Source organism: Medicago truncatula, chromosome 7, assembly GCF_003473485.1.
Source record: "Medicago truncatula cultivar Jemalong A17 chromosome 7, MtrunA17r5.0-ANR, whole genome shotgun sequence".
Lineage (NCBI taxonomy): Eukaryota > Viridiplantae > Streptophyta > Magnoliopsida > Fabales > Fabaceae > Medicago > Medicago truncatula.
The window spans coordinates 55,893,046-55,913,446 of NC_053048.1; the positions used below are offsets into that span (position 1 = coordinate 55,893,046).

General features: G+C 34.2%; 2 protein-coding genes and 1 long non-coding RNA gene across 7 annotated transcripts; 2 read left to right on the forward strand and 1 right to left on the reverse strand.

The window, feature by feature from the left end:
• Window positions 1–24: 24 nt before the first annotated feature.
• On the reverse strand, window positions 25–10,480 carry LOC11437012 (conserved oligomeric Golgi complex subunit 4). Of its 3 annotated transcripts, XM_003626558.4 has the most exons (5): window positions 9,075–10,463; window positions 6,006–6,029; window positions 4,324–4,363; window positions 1,554–3,116; window positions 25–907 (listed from the first exon to the last, which is right to left on the reverse strand). In XM_003626558.4, the coding sequence occupies exons 1-5, from the start codon at window positions 10,412–10,414 to the stop codon at window positions 278–280; spliced, it is 3,597 nt and encodes a 1,198-aa protein (XP_003626606.2). In that variant the 5' UTR covers window positions 10,415–10,463; the 3' UTR covers window positions 25–277. The 3 variants fall into 3 exon arrangements, with proteins under 3 accessions (XP_003626606.2, XP_003626608.1, XP_024627053.1); XM_003626560.3 differs by lacking the exons at window positions 25–907; window positions 1,554–3,116; window positions 4,324–4,363; window positions 6,006–6,029 and adding an exon at window positions 6,977–7,876 and having other exon boundaries at window positions 9,015–10,480; XM_024771285.2 differs by lacking the exons at window positions 25–907; window positions 1,554–3,116; window positions 4,324–4,363; window positions 6,006–6,029 and adding an exon at window positions 6,977–7,893 and having other exon boundaries at window positions 9,015–10,480.
• Window positions 4,149–6,725, forward strand: LOC11432274 (uncharacterized). Its single transcript, XR_005643071.1, has 5 exons — window positions 4,149–4,442; window positions 4,516–4,617; window positions 4,686–4,936; window positions 5,030–5,990; window positions 6,287–6,725. It is a non-coding gene; the product is annotated as an uncharacterized lncRNA (long non-coding RNA).
• A 5,610-nt stretch (window positions 10,481–16,090) lies between the features above and the next one.
• Window positions 16,091–20,245, forward strand: LOC11426713 (two-component response regulator-like APRR9). Of its 3 annotated transcripts, none has more exons than XM_024771188.2 (8): window positions 16,091–16,483; window positions 16,615–16,776; window positions 16,877–17,010; window positions 17,084–17,230; window positions 17,540–17,594; window positions 17,680–18,079; window positions 18,877–19,576; window positions 19,791–20,245. In XM_024771188.2, the coding sequence occupies exons 1-8, from the start codon at window positions 16,366–16,368 to the stop codon at window positions 19,899–19,901; spliced, it is 1,827 nt and encodes a 608-aa protein (XP_024626956.1). In that variant the 5' UTR covers window positions 16,091–16,365; the 3' UTR covers window positions 19,902–20,245. The 3 variants fall into 3 exon arrangements, with proteins under 3 accessions (XP_024626956.1, XP_003626610.2, XP_013450672.1); XM_003626562.4 differs by having other exon boundaries at window positions 16,092–16,483; window positions 17,120–17,230; XM_013595218.3 differs by lacking the exon at window positions 17,084–17,230 and having other exon boundaries at window positions 16,092–16,483.
• Window positions 20,246–20,401: the final 156 nt, after the last annotated feature.

Below are 20,401 nucleotides of genomic sequence, written 5' to 3' on the forward strand. Positions count from 1 at the left end.
AACAACTATAGTTCTAAAAAATGATTAAAAAATGGCTAAGTAGGTAATGAAGAAGAATGATTGTTTCACACAAGATGGTCCACGTATAAACTAGGACTAGCTTGGATGGTAAATCTGATTACACTAATGGATTAATTTGCTTTTGAAGCTAGTATAATGCAAATACGATCACAAAACTATATGTTACTTTCTCAAACAATAAAACTGAAGATGTAATACATATTAAGATGAAAACCGGAAAAAAGAAAAAGTGAAGAGACCATATAGATGGATGATATTACAACTTCAGAGCAGCTATTGCTTCTGGTTTAAAATCAACTCGCAGACCCAATACACGCCTAACCTCAGCTGGAGTTAATCTCCAGGTCATAGGTCCAGAGTTCTCACCCCAGAAATCTAGAATCTCGGAAACCTTTTCCAAATTTAGAATTGTTGCCATTTGAGTGAGACGGGCAAACTTGTCTCTAACAGTCCTCTGTGTCATGATGCTGAAATGACTAACTAGAGCTCGAGCATCTCTGTCAAGCTGAAGACCACCAAGCTGACTAAATCTTTTCTGCATCATAATGACTTCAAGCCTTTTCACAATGAAGTCAATAACCAAATGAACAAAAGTATCATAATTGTTGGCAGTCATCAGTGGCTGCAGCCAAGCCACATTTGTTTCCACAGCATGGAGAAGTCTCTGAACCCATGGGTCATTCACCTCATTATCTGCATACTCAGCCTCCGAAAGCTCATAGCTAATTGTTCCTACACTGTCTAATAGTGGCCGTATCCGTGGTGTAATGGTTGCTACAAGTTGTTCAATGCCAAAATTTAAAGCTTGCTTGAAAGCAATGCTGCTATCTCCCAACTCAGACAAACAAGATTTTACCTTTTCTCGATCAGCTGGCGCGGGAAACACCTGCATAAAGTAATTCAGCTAGTTAATGCTGCAATTTCAAAAGGATATAGATTAAATAGGCGAAAAATTCCACAGATAAAAAAATGACCTTGTTTGTGACTTCATAAAAGAGAAAAATTTGTGTAAATTAAGAAACAATTCGTAAAAAAAAAAAAGTGTAACTCAGTTCCACCTAGAAACCTCCAACCATTTTAAGGGGAGGGAGGGCAATTGTGGAAGCTAATGACATGCATGTCGCTTTTAATTATCAAATTTGTACCACTGGAGGCACACTCGATATATAACAAAAAATGATGTTTCCTTTGTAGATGTCAAAATTATATCAGTCTTCATTAGTACCAAAGAAACATTATTCTTTCTTTACTGAATAGACAGAGTTATAAATTTTACAGTTTATTAGAGTTCTTTCAAAGGTCGTCACCAAGATATTGAAAATTGACACTAATGAATGTGAGCATTAAACAGGTAAGTAATTCAGTTCTCAGTGAAATCATTAACAATCCCATTATCTAAAACACATTTTGAGGGCATTCCCATAGTCAACCATCTACAAATTTATGTAAATAATAACAGTCATTGATTAATCAATAGTCTCATTGTCAAGTATATATAAACGGAAGGTACTAATGAAAAATATACCACCTACCTCAGCACACTGTTCTTCAATTTCATGTTTCAACTTGAGAACATATTCACTGCTAACATCCATGTTATTTAAAGCCGCTGCAATATCTGTCCCTGTCTTTTGCACACCAACACCGCCAAAGAACAACTTTGCACCAAGGTTTGGCTCTCTAATTTTCTGTTGTAATGCTTCATGATATTCATTGCTCAGCAAACTACTAGCACCGCTCAATACCGCGACAACAGAACTGATATTGGAAGTGGATATAGCCCTTCGCAAGCAACTTTGCAAGACATAGAATACATCATCCACCATAGAAGTGGTGAGGCTATCAGGGTCGTGTTCATCAATCCTTATCGCCTTCCTAACATTCTCAACCATGAAAAATCCCTCAAGAATGACATAAAACCCGGTCAAATCCTGCACAACTTTGCTGAAGCTACCACTTCTGAAAGATTTGGTAGCACGAGGGAGCAATTCGGGATCAACAGAAGTGAGAGCTTTGATCTTGGAAATCATGAATTCAGTATAATCCTCACCTAGCTGCATAAGGGAGAGAATCTCTTCCAAGTACAACTCAACCTCTCTGGGATCAGGTCCTTCAGAAACTCCTCCAACAGCAAGTAAATTGTTGTTACGGCCATTTATCTCAGATGATAACTGAGCCAACTTCCTGTACTCCATATATTTGTTCAAAATAACAGAACCCCTGGAATCACATTCCTCCTGAAGCTCACAGATTGCATACACAATACCATCCTCCCCACATAAACCACTCAAAATCTCACTGTTTTCTTCAATAGCCAACACAATGTCCTTAAACAAAGAAGTTAGACAGGCAACAAAATTGACACTCCTTTGTTCATTGGCCATGGAAATTGATTCCACCAATTGCTCAAATTCCATCCTAGATCTCATTCCAATGACTTTTTTCAAGTAACCAACATACACCTGCAAACCCTCCTCTTCAAGACCAAGTGGAGTGTAAAGACGAACAAACCTAAGAATAGCAGGATGATCACGCTGATCCACCGAGGAAGAAAGCTTCTTCCTGACAATACCTTCAAGCTGTTTCTTCACTTCCAACAAACGCTCCCTCTGAATCTGAATCTGATCAGAACCAGAATCCTTAAACTGTGCATCAATATGAAGGAAAGTTTGAACATACCTAGCACAAGATTCATAATCTTCGGTATCAAGAGCACGAAGAACACCGTCAAGGCAATTACCACGCTCAACAATGGCATCAATACGATGGAGCGTGGAACGAACGCGCGACTGGGCGAGATCAAGCTCACGAACCTTAAGACTGACTTGATCGGCGAGATGAGAAGTGGAAGTGACATTGGAAAGCATGTAATCGGAATCAGATTGGACGATTTCGAGAACATCGGAGGAACGTTGAAGTTGAATGAGGTGACGATCGAGGTCAGTGCGTTGAGATAAGAGATCGTCGAGTTGCATATCGAGTGATCTTTGATGAGCAATGCATTCGTGAAGAAGACGAGTCATAGCTCCGACGTCGGTGAGAGTGCGAACATATTCAACTGCTTCCGCTTTGCCGAAATCGATGGACCACTTGTTCTCTTCATCGGATCCGTTGGGATGAGTGTGAGGAGTTGAGATGGATCCCATTTTCCGCAATGTAGGTAGGTTACACTTTACCAGACCTAATTGCTATGAATTATCAGATTCCGATTATTGTTGCTGCTGTTGTTGTACGGGATTTTTGTTTTCTTAATTCATTCGTCAGGATTAGTCTCCAACTTATCAAAAACAATTTTAGATTCATTCAATAATTGATATACCTACCATAGAAATAGACCAAATACATCAACTATTCAATGAATTAAAAAAGTAAATTTTATTTTTCTACGGTAAACGGTGCCTTATTTTATACATGAAATTCATTAAATATTTGCACCAAATTTGTTGTAAATTTTTTAGTTGAGAAATGATATTTGTACAACCACTTTTTGACAACTTTTGTGATAATTTTCTCTCTCATATTTACATTATGTTTTTATTTTCTCTCTCTATTGTTTTGGTTTTTGTGTAAATATCTCTTTATAAAATTATAGTTGTCCCAAAAGTTGTCAATCAAATGGTTGTTCAAATAACACAACTCTTTTGAGTTTATAGATCCGGTAGCAATTTTTCTTTATCGATACGAGAGAGCCGAAGAAATTCATGAATATTTATAGGGTTTTGCTAACCAGTGTCCTCAGAATAATGGTTAAGGAAACCAAAAGTAACATGTTTGTATTGGTTTCAACAATATATTGATTTTTAAAAAGTTAGATTTATCACTTTTCACCATTTTTCAATACTATATTTCTATTTTTATCTTCTTATCCAATGCCCCAAAGACACTCTTTAACATTTCTCATATTTATAATATATAAACATTAATGCAAATATTTCTTAAGCACATAAGCAAATGAAATGGTTAACATTAGATAAATAGATAAATCTTTCACATTTTATATGAGATGGACAAGAAAAGAAGAGAGAATTTAAAAATTATGTGGTTTTTTCTACTTAAAAATGAAATTTAATATATTAATTTAAAAATAAATAAATTTTTATGTTAGTAGTATTTGGATAACGGCGAAAGGTAAATTTGGATAAACCGTGTGATGGCTGCCAACTCTGCTACTCTGTCTTTCTCCTCTTCCTCTTGATTGATTACTCAACCATAAATAAACAGCCACTACTTGGAGTTGGATACTCAAAACGATTCGTTTCGCTTTCTGCGCTGCCTTATCCTTCTTTCTCCTCGCGTCACAACCACGGAAGTTGAAGCTAGGAAATCCAACCCAAGTTTACGTCTGCAACCTTCCTAGAAGCTGTGATACTCATCACCTACTTCATCTTTTCACTCCTCACGGAACCGTTCTATCTACCGAGGTACATAAGTATGTTGCTTTCTTCATTATTTATTACTTGTAATGTAATGGAATCTTATAATGCTGTGATGTAGGTTTGCCGAAATGCAGAGACTGGTGAGAGTAAAGGGAGTGCTTATGTCACAATGGGATCTTATAATGCTGCTAAAAATGCACTTGCTGCGTTGGATGGATCGGTTAGTCACTATCATATCTATTTGTTTTTATCTTAATAATGAAACTTTGTTTTCCGTTTCAATTGAAGGATGTTGGTGGGCGTGAAATGCTGGTTAAATTTTCTGTTGAGACATTGAACTCGCCTCCTATGAGAAGAAGAACAATATACTATGAAGGTCCTCATAAGGTGTATGTTGGGAATCTTTGGTAAATTTGGAAATGTGGCTAGTGTGAGGGTGTTGCAAGATTTGAATCAGGGGAAAAAAAAGCCGTGTCTATGCCTTTGTCTCTTATCTCTCTCAAAGAGAACGTGACGCCTCTATGTCCCTCAATGGAACCGTAAAATATGCCTCCACCTCGTTTCACTTTTTCTGCTGCTTATTTCACCTGTTTCTATCTCATGCCTACTACTCTTGACTCTTGTTCTTGCAGGAATTTTGTGGTCGAACTCTAGTGGTTAGAGAGGGTGTGGAGAAGACTCAGACCTAATTACAGCTTTTTTCAAATTCTGCTCTGATACATACGACGACCAATATTTCATGCCAGAACCTTTCTGAACGAGATAACTTAGCTGGAAGTGGAGGTGTCCTACTGTAATTGTTCCATCAAAATATGGTTGTTTTTGAATGTAAAATTGCAATCACCAGGCTCAATGTGGTGTATGGAACATGGTTTTCATAACAAACATTGTTAGACCTGATAAAGGAATTTTTTTTTTTTTAATGGCAAATATATATATATATATATATACAACTCATAAAGGAACTTTTATTCCTTTACATATCTATAGATACTTAATCTGTAATGAGTACTGACCAAGTGCATATTTAGTTTTCGGAGGTCTATACTCTATAACACAATTTAAAAAATGACACTTGGTTGAACTTGAACACCCTATTGCAGACTACTTAGCATGTTTTTGATTTATCATTGAAAAACTCTAAAAATATAAGATATTTTTCGGGTTTTACAATGTTAAACCAAACATGGCATTGGTGCATGTTTGGTTAGGATCTGGATTCTCTAATGTCAGCACCAGAACGCTGGAGTGCCGTTCACTCTTTTTCAACCATCAGATGAATTTAATGCTCAAAATTAAGCCATGCGGCCATCTCCTAAACTTTTTATTTGTTAAGCTTAAAACTACTCGCATGTCCAGTAATTGACCCTCTCTTAACCCTGTATGCTATGCGTGGGGGAGATAAAAGCAGTGGCCTGGTTGCCGAAGTTTGTACACCACCGTCTCTGCAAAATACGACTGACAAAAAAAGAAATGAAGGGAAGTATCTGAGCTACATGACTGGTTGTAGGAAGGTTTCGTTAAGGGTGTTTGATTGAGGCTGACAGAGCAGCGATTAGCGATGGCTGCGGAGCCCGGCCTGTGGATATAGAGGTCCTCTTCTTTTACATTTTACTCTTTTTTTCCTTTCTGCTATTTTCGTTTGCTTCTCATTACCCATTACATTTTCCTCAACTATTTTATTGTTCTCTTTCAATCCTGTGATCTATTTTAATTTATTTTCTTTCTAACTGTGTTGTTGTCATCTACTTCACTTTCATTTTATAATGTCACAATGTAATCCTTATGCCATATGAGATTGATTACCCAATGAAGTTTAAAGTTCTAATAAAATTGTTTCTTTTTCGCAATATCTAATTTTAATGTGTTGAGTAATGTCTTGATGTTAGGCATGGAGTACTCGAAGGCAAAGGCAGATATATGAATATGTGGAGTGGAGTGATCATGTAAGACAAAGGTAAATATTTGAGTATGTGGATTAATCATGAAGAGATTTGCCGTATGAGTAGTATGTACAAACTTTTATGTCAGCTGCATGGGAAAACTAGAGATTCACAGAATTTCAACCTTTCTCATTGGACTTTTGGGACTGATAGGCATGATGACCCTTATACAGAATTTGAAGCTTTTTCATTGGATTTTTGGGGACTAATAGTAAATTTGTTAAGTAGTTTTAAAAATAATGTACATAGTGAAATGTTTCCATTGTAAAGTAACGAGTGATTCAATTCGTGTATGTTCTGTCAGTATAATGTGTGTGGCATTGTATGAAGCTCAAGTATTTTATATGTAATGTTATAAAATAGCATTGTGTGAAAGTCGAGTCTACATTTGTCGTGCCATTTATAATCGTTGCAACATTGAAGTGCATTGGTGATAACCTACTTAATATGAGAATCAAGCTTATTTTGGTTTTTTGTATAGTACTTACATGCTTCATCTCTATATCATTTATGAATCAAGGTTCAAATTAACCTCAATTAATCAGCTCATAGCAGACAAGATAAATATTAATGTGCTGTCATAAACCTTAAAAAGTGGAGTGATGCTCTTTCATGAGCCAAATTAATTTGCAAAAGTAAATACTAAAGCCACAATGCAGAATGCTTTCATTGATAGAAACTTGAAATACATGCTTTCAAGAAATTACATTGTCATTTTCAAACTGAAACTTGAAACATTTACATCGTAAGTAGTGTGTACAAGTAAAACTGACAACTAATTTAGTACATAGGAGCTTCACGTTTAGTTCAACAAATTAGCTTATCAATTTGTATCTTTATTCCCCAACAGACCTTCAAGTATCTTGGAGTCTCACAATTTGCTCATTAGTATTTGCAACCAATTATATATGTAATTGCAAACATAGTAGTAGGGGTGTGCATGGTTCAAGAACCAAACCAAACTGAACCATATTTATGGTTTGGTTCACAGAACCACTTGCCTAAAAAACCGGTTTTTTTGTCAATCTTTCAGTGCGGTTCAAAACTGGTTCATATCCAATTCTTTCAATATGAACCGGTTTTAAAAAGAATAATGACATTGATAGGAATGCAGCAAATGGAGTGGGCTTAGACTATGGGCCTCAACCAAGGGTGTGGAAAGTTTACACTAGGAAAAGGACAAAAGGGGTGAAGGGTGACGTGGAAAAGAATGCATGAGGATGCTATATATACTGTGTCAGAGGAATGAAGGATTCATTCACTATTTTTTTCTGTTAAGATCTTGTGGGGTCACATTAGGTGATTTGGGAAAAGCCTGCGTGCTTTTGGGGCTGGTAGTTCACTACCAGTTTGTTACTCAGTTTTTCATACTTTGTCATTCTCCTGTAATTGTGGATCTTAGTAATTGCAATTGCAGATTTCATCCTTTTATATCATTTCATATCTTTCTTCTATCATTTCCTTCATCTTGTTTAATTGAACCCATCAGACATAGATTGAACAATGAAACACAGCTTCGATGTATATACATGAAACCTGGCAGAAAAATAATTCTGGGTGACGGTCACCTCACTAAGATTGTTAAAAACAAATTTTAAAAAGAATAATGACATAGATTGAACAGGTAGATATATATTTCTCATAAGTGAAATCATCAATGATATCGTTTCTTAAGCAATGCTTTGAGGGCTAATCAGTCATCCATAGATATAAGTAAACAATGTCGGCCCAGAATAGATATAAATTTGGCCATCTATTCACCATTCAGGTGATAATAACATCCACATAATGTAATATCGAGGTTGCCTAAGTGTGAATATTGCCTTTCTTGTTACATATTGCTGTCAATTTTGAAATCAGCTATGTCAAAGTTCTTTTAATGCGTTGGAAATATGATTTTCCAAGTAATGGACTGTTTAACTTAGGTTCAAGGACTAAGAAAGTTGCATGGGGAAATTTCTTCTTTGGAATATATCTAGTGTCTACACATATTCAAATTAGTGATTAGTATTTCGGCGACAAGATTTACTCATTTCGTCTAATAAGGATCAAATGAATTGGACAATAATGTTAGAAATTGGTGAACATTAGTGAACTCTTATCTTAGATAGGTTTGGACATGTATATAGTTTGAGAGTTCTATGTTAAATACAGGAATGGCTCACAGAAAATAACCAATGTTATGTTTGACGAGTCCTCATCCATGTTTCTTATGTTCCAAGGACTGGATGGTTATTGAATCTCCCAGCCGTCCTCAGATTAACAAATTGTCATCTTTTACTAGCGTGTTTGAACTTCAGTTCAGAAAGATTTCAGCTTATGTTTGAGAGTTTGAGCCATTCCATCTCCCTTGATGAATTGGTTCAAACATAAGCATGAGCTCTTTTAAACTGGAGTCAGAAAACAATACATTATAGCTACGGACAAGCTGCATAATCATGAAAGACACATGAAACACTATCATTGAAAATCATCTTTACTAGAGGAACGTGTATAATTTTCTTTGGCAAAAATAGTTATGTGGCAATCTTATGTAGAGTACACAATTTGGAAAATAACTAAACAAGAGTGTACTTGTCACATGGTCAACATTTCAATCATAAAACACAATCATGTATATACAAGAAGTAACTTGACCTAATACAGGCTGCAGGCAACAAAATGATATTCTCACCTGTAAAAAAAAGTATGCTTGTAAGCTGCAAGTCCGACAAACGTTTAAAATTGCCTTGACTTGGCTCGTATCTTCCTAATCAAGTAGTCTTCCAAACCAATGCCTGCATCCACAATTCTAGTATCGCCTTTGATTTCAATCTTAAGAACTTCCTCCAAAACACCATCAATTTTCACACCATCATCCACTTCACATATTTGAGGTACTATGATCATCCAAGTATCCTTATGAGGAGCTTCCCTATGCTCTAGCGATTTAGTGAGAACTCCACAGGCTTCCTCAATCCTACCAACATTGCAGAACCCCTTCACTAATGCATGGATGACAGCAAAATGTGGAGAAAAACCTTTGGAAAGCATTTCCTCCACGTATTTAGTTGCCTCATCAAGCATTCCCAAATGACATAAACCATTTACCAAAGTCCTATAAGAAACTAAATTAGGTAAACACCCATTAGCCTGCATGTCATCGATAACCTTGCAAGCATCGTGAGCACGCCCTTCTCTACAAAACCCTAATATAACTGTATTATAATGAACTATATCAGGATTGCACCCTTTAACCTTCATCCTACAAAGAAGCTTATAAGCTTCCCTAAGTTTCTTCTTCCTACACAAACTATTCAACAAAGTGGTATAAGTGAAAGAATCAGGAACAAACCCTTTATTCAACATATCCTCGAAAAGATCAACAGCTCCATTGACCTGACTCTTCCTACACAAAGCCTGCATCAAAATCCGATAAGATTGGATATCTGGAACAACATCTCTCTTAAACATTTTGTTGAAGAGTGTGTATGCAATGCTGATATCACCATTAAGACAGAAAGCACGCATGAGAATGTTGTATGACTTAGTATCAGGGAACACCCCATGTTTGTGAGCATCCTTGAAGAGATCAAAAGCGGGTCGAAGGTAATTGCGGTGAGAAACGAGAATGTCGAGAATGCGGTTAAGGTGTTTGGTTAAAGGCTTGATATTGAATTGAAGCATTATGTAGAAGGTGTTGAGGGCTTTATCGGGTAAATTAGCTTCGCCATAGATTTTGATTAAGTAAGAAAAAAGAGTGGGAGTAATGGGTTGGGATGATTCGGATTTGAGACGACGAAGAAGATCATCGAGGAGAGAGAAGTGTTTGGAGCGACCAAATTTGAGGATGAGAATGAGATAGGTGGAGTAATTGTGGCGGAAGTTAGGTTGAAGAGAAGCGTAATCGAAGATTTCTTTAGCGAGAAGAGGATCTGATTGAGAAGCAATGAGTTTCTGGACTCTGGTTGGAGAACCAATTGGAGATGATGAAGAAGAAGAAGAATGGAATTTGAAAGAGAAAATGCCATCTGAAGAAGAAGAAGAAGCAATACTCTTTAGATTTTTGGATAACACGGTAAACGATCTATGCATCGCTTACCAATCTCTCTCAAAGCAAAGTGATCAAACACAAAACAGAACAGATTGCTTTTGCCTCCTTTATTATTATTTATTCATTTGTTGCGTGGGGGTCAGATATTTTTATTTTTTTTTTATAACAAGAGGGTCTTAGCTCGGAAAAATGAGAGATCTACACTTAACAAAACATATAAAAAGGAGGGTCTTAGTCCTATAAAAAAGAGTCAAAATATCAATAAAGTCAGCTAAAAATAATAAATTAATTTGCGACAATGCTCATATAACATCAAAGAATAACCTTTATCACATGTCATATTCGCCAACGCATTAACACATTTGTTTGCTTCACGATACGAATGTCGAATCTCGATCTTCCACTTCAACTCCAATAATCTTCTAATATTTTGCAATAAGCTCCAACCTTCCACACTTCCAACTTCCCATAAAGCGAGTGTCGAAGCTACTACTGAAGAATCAATATCGAACTCCACTTTATAAAAACCATGCAATCGAGCCAACTTCAAACTTTCGAACACCCCTTAAGCTTTGGAACATATGCACTACAAGCTCTCAACCCCTTCGCAAAACCACTAATCCACTCTTCGTTCTCGCCTCAAAAAACTCTACCACAACCCGCTACCATTCCTTGCTTAGAAGCATCATCCGTATTTAGCCGAATCAAACACATGTTTGGAGGCATCCACCTACTCTCCTTAATCACGGTTATGTGCCTAGTATTAACTACAACATACTAGCAACAACACTATAATGGTGAATTTTCCTTTTAATCTTTGTGCACGGGTTCATATGCATGACAAAAGTATCATCATGTACAAAGCTTATTCCTCCAAAACCATAAAGAATAGCAGAGAAGGTGGACATAAGAATTTGGATCCTCTATTTTATCACACACATAAAAAGAAAACAGTAAAAAAAAATAACAATTAAATAATCATTAATTTTTAAATAATTATAACATGTCCACTTTTTTGTATGTATGACCAAATAAAGGGTCCAAATTCTTGTATCCATCCAAGAATTATTCAGAATAGCATGTTGTTGTCCAAAAGATCATTCAATATGAATTCTCCTCTTGATCCATTGCCATAGTCATATTAAGATATATCCACTGTTTTTTTTTTTTTTTATAAATATTTAGAAGACAAATAGTCACACTAATCTTTAAGGATTAAATATGTTTTTTATCTTTATAAATACATCAACTTTTCATTTTAGTCGCTCTAAAAATTTCCGTCAACTTTTAGTCCTTATAAAATTGTCAATCACTACTTTTGGTCCTTACTTTTAAGTTAAATTTTGTATTTTTTTTAATGAAATGTGCAGAAATATGTAGAATATTGTAAAAAAAAATCCCAAAGAAAAATATAATTTTTTAACAAAACATAAATTAACTATGAATTTTTAACCGTCAAAAATATTAAAACTCATATTAAATTCATGTTTTGTTAAATAATTATAATTTTGTTTAGGAGAGATCCTTATAATATTATGAATTTTTCTGGAAAAAAAATTATAATTTTTTAACAAAACATAAATTAAATATGAATTTTTAACCGTCAAAAATATAAAAATTCATATTAAATTCATGTTTTGTTAAATAATTATAATTTTGTTTGGGAGATATCCTTATAATATTATGAATTTTTTTGAAAAAATTTATTCAAAAATATAAATTCTATATATGAGTTTACTTTAAAAGAGGGACCAAAACTAAAGTTGGAAATTTTTTTAGGACTAAAAGTTGAACAAAATTTTTAGAGAGATTAAAACGAAAAGTTGACATATTTATAAGGACCAAGAACATATTTAACCCATCTTTCAATGTATCAAAATTCTAAAATAGTCTTCGACAACACTCTGTTGGTCAAAATAGTCTCTCAGTAAAACAATCTTTTAATGCTCACAATAACTCTTTTCATATAAAGACTAAAATGACAATAACTAAGTATTTATAATGATTGATATGACAATTAACAAATATATTGAAGGATTGATATGACAATATTAATGAAACATTTTAACATTATGATTATTTTTAAATTTTGATACATTGAGGAACTATTGTAACTACTCATTACACATTAAGAAACGAAAGTGACAATTACCCTATATTTACATGAAAGTAACGTTATGGTCGCATAACACACTATTTTACCCTCTAACACACTATTTTAATACTCTCCAATAATAATATTTATAGGAAGAATAATGTTATGGCAGCATCCTCTAACACACTTTTTTAACATTCTCCAATAATAATAATCAGTTATGTCATTAAGAGTGTGTTTAAATAGAACGATGCTTTTATGTAATGTAATATTTTAAGGGAATTTATATAATTTTATATAAATTTCACTGTTTGCATGATAATTTAGAGAATTTTCAAAATGATACAAATCTATGAATTCCTAACTATATTACACCTTCTCCACTGGTACTATTCCCTCTTTATAAAATAACATTTAGGTGACATTATGATTGATGACATTGACTAACCATAATATTGTAGGGGTACAAAAATCATCTATATATAAATATAACAAACTACAAAGTTCTATCTCCATGAACCCTTGTGAGAATCAATTACTTTTTTTTTTCTTTCAATTATGTCCTTTAATTATTACTATTTTTTGGTTACACCTTTAATTATTACTATAACACTACAACTAAAACAATTTTTCTACTTTAGATTTTTTTTTTTTTTGTCTTTCATGAAGTGGTAAACTACTGATATTAAATTCACACAACTGTGAGGTCATGGATTCGAACTCGGATCACGACGTCCGACCTTACAATTTCGTCTTTTTCTACTTTATATTTATTATGTTAATTTATTAAAAATGATGTTCACTCAATTTCTAAATACATGCCGTACCAACCTTTGAAGTTAGGTTTATTTGGAGACAAACCAACAAAGTCGCTTATAGATTAGCAAGAATGGCTCTTTGTCATGTTAGTTTTCACATTCATATTAAAATTCCATCATGTATCTCTATTCTTATTATAGATGAAATGCATTATTTATTTTTTTTATATAAAAAAACAAATAAAAAACCATAAAAAAACATTAATTCTATGGTACACCCAACATTTTGAGTGTACCGGTACACCAAACATTAAATTAATAATTAAATTGATTGTTTTTTGAAAAAAAAATAATTATTTTCTATCATTGACAATTATAATAATTAAATCTTATTTACCAAAAGCGTCGATGAAATAAAATTTACTTTTTTTGAATTTTTATTCCTCATAATGAAGAATATTGATTATTTTTTATGAGAAAATGTTAAAAATTTAATATAATTCATATAAATAATGAAATGGTGTTTTTTTTCTCATGAGATGGTGTTTTTCTGAAATATAAATAATGACAAATAACAACTTATTTCGTAAAATGATTATTAAATTATAAATTTATAAAGCAGAGTATCGGTACACCTCAATTTGCGAGGTGTACCGTAGAAGCTCCCCATTAAATGACATTTATTTATTATTTTTGTAACAGTGAATTATTATACTATTGGTTGAGAATTTATGAAAAGAAGTATATGCGGTGGTCATGTGGACCCACCTGAGAGACCTAGGAGAGCCACACAATATCAGTGATTTTTGTCGACATTCCACGTGTTAGAGTCCCCACCACGAGATCCTAAGCAAGGGGGCACGATAGTGACATGGCATTCTTCTCCCCAAAATATCTACTACAGTTCCAACTAGGGAAAATTAAACCTACCTCCCCTAAAGTCTCTTCAAATGGCAGAAACACTCCCTCTAATTTTAAAATAGACACAAACATCCCTAAGTTATATTTAAATAAGCAAAAACCACCCTATTCTTCTAACACTGTTTGTTTGATCTGTTACAGTAATGAAAACAAAACTTATTCCATTGTTGAAGCCATTCTGCTGCACCTCCAACAACACATTGACATCACCTATTAATTCACAATAGTCAAATTAGTGATTCCAAATTCTAATACTACGTTAATTCCTCCATTAAGTGACTTATTATTCTTGTTCTACATATTTTCACCTCCATCTGTGATCCATCACTTAAAAAATATGTACCCAACAAATTAATTGGAAAAGAAAACATGCTTTCAATAAACTTAGAACAGGAGAAAATGATAACAGATGGTGAACAAAAAGAAGTACCCCATTGTCAAGAATTAAAAGCATGTTTAAAGGCATAGTAATGGGGAACAGAGAACCTTTGGATGAGAAAATAGGAAGAAAAATACAAGTGTTAAGAATAGGCAGATTACACTCCCACTGACCAACGCAAAACTAATTAGTGCCATCATTGAAGAATTTGGTTGGATGCTTAATTGGTTGCAAGAATTAGATTGTTATGAAAATATATCATATTTGTAGAAGGATTTGCTTCGAAGTAAACAGGATAGTTAACAGAGGGGGAGGTTGTTGTATATTTGAAACTAGAGGGAGGTATGTGACATTTAACTAAATCTCAGGGGAGGTGATTGTAATTATCTCTTCCAACTATCCAACTTGTCAAAAAGAGGAAAAAACACAAAGACAGAGCAAGTAAGAGCACCCACATCCATGTCATCCATATGAGTTGTATAAATGGGTCTTACATAATATATTATATTACTTCACACTTTTCAATTATTTAAACCACTTACTACATTTTTTAAATATCAATACTAATCTTCTAATACTCTAAAATGGGTCCCATTAATCTTACAATATACTTCAAAAGTAATAATAAAAACACATACCTATTATTAAAAAATAATAAAAGTGAGCAAAAGTAAGAAATGGAAGCTAGAGCACCATTATCGGTTGAATTTTGGAGTGTCTTAACTCTTCCCTATGCAACTTTGTCAGAAGTCAGAACAATAAGGATATTTGACAATTTAGAATGGCAACCGTTCCTCTGCATTGGAACCGTGGTATTATAGATTGTTGAATTTATAAACTATTATAAAATTAAATTATGATTTGAAAAGGTGTTATATATTAATATCAAATACAATTGTGAGGTATATCGTGGATTTTGTGGGACCTATTTAAAGTTTTAGATGAGTGGTATAAATATTTAGAAAATGTAGATGAATGATTTAAATAATTGAAAAATATAAAATAATATAATGTATTATATGAGACCCATTTATACCATCTATATGGGTGGTATGGATGCTGATGCTCTAAGACACCGTAGTAATGCAGTGCCACCATGAAAAAGTAAAGACACGGTACTAATGCCAATTATCCATGCTACACTCACAAGATTTAGGGGGCAGTTTTGGACCCCCAGTCTATTAGTGAGGTGCCACATGTATTATTTAGGGGGCCATATGACACCTCACTTATGGACTGGAGTCAAAAACTGCTAAAGAATCAAAACATAGGGGACTGTTTTGTATTTAAATTAATTAGGAGGCCATAACCGCAACTTTTGAAAAGATAGGGATCTAAAAGTGCAATTAAACCTAAAAAAAAATAAATGAATGTAATATCTGATCGGTTTTCCTACAAGTATTGGAGAGGGATATTTTGTGCGTTTAGGATAGGATAGGAGGAGGCAAGAGAGGCACGTGTTGGTCCCAGAAGGGTGAAATGGATGGTGGAAAAGGAGGCACGTGAGCAAAGAGTAAAGACAAAGGAATGAATGAAGGAAGCGGAGAGAAGAGAAATAGATCTGGTTGAATCTGAGACCACAAAAACAAAGAAAGCAATAAGATATTTAGTTTTCGTGGCTGTAAGGCGGCTATTAAGCATTTAAAGTAGTTTGAAAAAACTATTCTCTTTTGTTTTCTTCTTCCTCCACTCAATTCAATTCACAGATATTTTGTTATATTCATTCAACTTACTTACTTAAGACTCCAGCTAACTAACAGATACATACGATTTCGTTCTCTTGTTTGTTGATGCGGTTTTTGTTTTCCATTCAATTAATTTACTATCATTTGAGAAAGAATGGGTGATCATAACAATAAGTTTGTTCCTCCCACGATGCTTAGGGTCTTACTCGTTGAACCTGATGATTCTACTCGCCACATTATTTCTGCACTTCTTCGCAACTGCGGCTACAAAGGTATATAATTAACTGCAATTCATTCCTTTTTCTTCTTCTTCTTTTATATACATACATATATAACTCATTCTATACATATTATTATTATTATTCTCCACCATGCCTTTAATGCTTTAATTTTTTAAATGCAGTTGCAGCTGTTCGTGATGGGTTAAAGGCATGGGAAACATTAAAGAATAAATCACTTGACATAGATCTCGTATTAACAGAAGTCGATCTCCCATCAATCTCTGGTTTTTCATTACTTACCCAAATCATGGACCATCACAATTGCAAAAACATTCCTCTCATAAGTATGTTATGTTATGTTATGTTATGTTATGTCTGAACTAATTAAATAACTTCCTTCTTCATGTTTCCTCATTACATCATGTATGTAAATGTAATTTGCAGTGATGTCTTCTCAAGATTCAGTTAGCACTGTATTCAAATTCATGCTCAACGGGGCTGTCGATTTTCTCATTAAACCAGTTCGCAGGAATGAGCTTAGGAACTTGTGGCAGCATGTGTGGAGAAGAAATACTACTGTATGTCAATATACTTATTTATATTCCAATCCAACCTTTTTTTTTTTGTTTCAATTTTATATTATTTATACAGATTACCATGCCTCCTCAAAATATAACATTTCCACAGAATAAACTTGATGTTGCTGCAGAAAACAATGCTGCAAGCAATCATTCTAGTGGTTCTGTGGCTTCCACACACAAAAATATTGAATGCAGTGAAAAAAATAGTGAGCCTCATGTAAGTTTTGCCTATGCACGCCATCTAAATTTCACTGAAGCAGTGTAATAGGATTGTTAGATATGTCAGTTTCAGACTGTTAGTTGTGAAACAACAGTTAACTTTTACCTCAGCGGATTTCATTATTAATATTCTATTTACACTTTCAATGTCTGGCTTCGGTAACATATACAAAGCCACTCACTCTCCTGCAAACTTGAGGAAAATTTCCTTTTTTTAACATAGAAACTGGCAACTCTTGTGCAAAGTATCTTCACTTCTACATCACCATTTTCTGAAGCTGATAGTAAATACATGGAAAATATGCAGGATAATTCTATCAAATATGAAAGGGAGTCGGCTGAGTATAAGGACGTAACTGGAGGTATATAACTTTCTTTTATCTTGTATTTTTGTTCAATTTTTTTGCCCTTATTTTGTTAGTTATTGACAATTAACGTTTATTGCAGAGAAATCAACTACAATAGCATCTAAAGCTGCAGGGTGTGACAAAATTTCAACAGGTTTAAGGCTTGGTCAAAACTATGATTATAGTGAAACAGAAAACCGTGATGAAGTGTTAGGAACAGAGTTAAGCAAAGCCCATCCTCATATTAATACAAAGATTCATCAAAGCAATAATGAACTAGAAGACCATTCTGCTGGAGCTATTGACTTGATGGCCACTTTTGATAAATATCCAAAGAACAATCATGCAAATTGTAGTTTCAGTGGTGGTAATACCGCCAAGTTTGATTTTGATACACAATTTGAACTTTCTTTACAAAGAGATTCTCCTGGCAGCCCACCTAAACCTACCACTGAAGAAAGGCAAATATTGAATCATTCAAATGCTTCTGCGTTTTCTTGGTGAGTTCACTACTTGATTATGAATTTTTGAATTCTTATGATATCAAATAACTAAACATGTATGCTATACAAGCTTTTCATTGTGCTGACAAAGTAAGAAACTTTATTCAACACTAAAATGACAGTTATCTTTGATTTTTGTAATTCTGTTTGTGCATGATTTTTACACCTTTCCCGGTCTAGTTTATGCTGTTACACATGAAGAATAGCTTTGAAAGCCACCTAAATTGTGATATCATATGAACTAAAACAACACAGAGAACATGGATTTATATTTTATAGTCTTCGGAAGCACCAACTGGTGGTAAAATTTGTCAAGCTTCTTGAGAGACAGCAGATATATTGGCTTGCTTTGTAATCAGACAACAGCGATTGCAAGAATACTTTTTAGAAAGAAAAAAAGAATGGGGAAGGGGAAGTTTTATTAATAACAATGACACTAATGACCATATTACAATTGTCCCTGGGATATTCAAACTCTGTCTCGAGGTTACACAGTCAAGCTCTAACCATTGAGCTGTGACACCTTTTGGAAGTATGTGAATGCTTCAAAGAGACGTTAATAACAAAATTTGAAGCATAATTACAAAAATGCTTCCAAGGGATGTTAATAATAAAATTTGAATGCCTAGTAGATAGTATGTATTTATTTTGTATATCTGTCTCTAATTGGGTTTTATTGTGTTGAGAACTCTTGTTTTGTTGATAAATCAGTATCAATAATTGTGTACAGAGCACATTTCAAATGAACATTACAGAATTTCCGACGTTACTTATAATAAAATTCCCATTTGCAGGTATGGCAGCAGTATGGTGTTGCAGCCTTTATTTCCAACAAAGAGTTCTCATGAATCACAAAAATTATCTGAAAATATAAACACTACTCATCATTATGATGGAAAAAAACAAAAGCAGGAAAATATCACATATCTGGTGATTGGTCAGTCTGGGCAAGTTGATACAAAATGTCAACTTGAATTCTTTCCAGCCACAGGGGCCACTTCCGATAATAAGTCTATGGAACATAATAACGTTTTACATTCTATGTTCAACGCACAATCAGGGATGCATCCCACTTGGACACCAAAATCAGTGTTCCAAAAAGAGAGTTCTCCATTTCCCACAAGTATTTCCTCCCATTCCAATCCTAAAAGCCAGAACTCAGAACCTCATCACTGGTCGGATGATGCCACCTATACTTGTGATCAAAGCAATAATGATTTTGCTATGCATGAATCTCCATCTAATGGTCAAAGTTGTACCAGTTTTTACCATGACGCGGAGAGTCATAACGCCAGTGGTGTGTGTGAAGGCCTAGGCAGCGTAAGTGATGGAAATGCCCCTTCAACTATTGTAGGCAAGAACAACCTTGAAAGTTCTATGAATAACGATCACCATGACGGGCTTAGAGACACGAGTTCTCATCGCACTAGCCAAAGAGAAGCAGCTCTAACAAAGTTTCGACTGAAGCGAAAAGACAGATGCTATGACAAAAAGGTACTGCAACCACCATGCTATCACTACTTTTGAGAAGAACCACTCTAGAAATATTTTTGTCATAGGGAACAATTTGAGTTGATTTATCAATATGGTATCAGTGTTTTTAGTAAGTTTGGAAACTCCTACTGTGTGGTTTTAGTAATCTCAAACATGTCTAGGCTGACATTATTAAAGATATTTCAGATGCTCATTGCTCAAATTTATTTTACAGGTCCGATATGAAAGCCGAAAAAGACAGGCAGAGAACCGCCCCCGGGTGAAAGGGCAGTTTGTTCGCCAAGTACAGGGTGAAGTTCCGGTAGCTGAAACCAGAGGCTACTGAGATTGTTTTGTTTCAAGTTACCTTCATTATTGATTTACAGTCTGACTTGAACACTAATTTGACTCAACAATGGTTAACTGTAGTGTAGGTCTAGTGAAATCAAATTGTTTTTAATAGCATTTTTAGTGCTTTCTGTCGGCTTGTTTGTTAATTACATTGACTCATTGACTGTCTCCTACAAATTTAGGATTGTAATTATTATGTAGTGATTGATTTGAATTTTTTATTGTACCTCGTTTATTTAAATCTTACTTGTTAGGGCTGTGGTTTAACTAGCATGCTTATGTCTAATAACGATGAAGCCAAGATCCTGCTTTTAGCTGGAAGAATTGCATTTGCAGGAATGATTTCGTCCGTTCTTACATTATTTCTGTGCCTTTTTTTGAGTAGAATATAAGCAAGATTCATAAAATATGCTCTAAAATTGTATTTTATCATTCAAAAAGATTTTTTAAATAACGCTTCGAAACATTGATGAATTCTGCTTCTGTAACCATTTG

Excerpts from the sequence above, each read along its gene's own strand:
- LOC11437012 (XM_003626558.4), bottom strand. The coding sequence starts at position 10,414 with ATGCATAGATCGTTTACCGTGTTATCCAAAAATCTAAAGAGTATTGCT. Across the intron at positions 6,030-9,074 it reads ATTAGGAAGATACGAGCCAA|CAGAAAGGAAAAAAAGAGTA; the intron begins GTCAAGGCAATT and ends AAACGAAAATAG. Across the intron at positions 4,364-6,005 it reads AAGGAAAAAAAGAGTAAAAT|ACGTAAACTTGGGTTGGATT; the intron begins GTAAAAGAAGAG and ends GGAAGGTTGCAG.
- LOC11426713 (XM_024771188.2), top strand. The coding sequence starts at position 16,366 with ATGGGTGATCATAACAATAAGTTTGTTCCTCCCACGATGCTTAGGGTC. Across the intron at positions 17,231-17,539 it reads AAAAAAATAGTGAGCCTCAT|GATAATTCTATCAAATATGA; the intron begins GTAAGTTTTGCC and ends GAAAATATGCAG. Across the intron at positions 18,080-18,876 it reads AATGCTTCTGCGTTTTCTTG|GTATGGCAGCAGTATGGTGT; the intron begins GTGAGTTCACTA and ends TCCCATTTGCAG.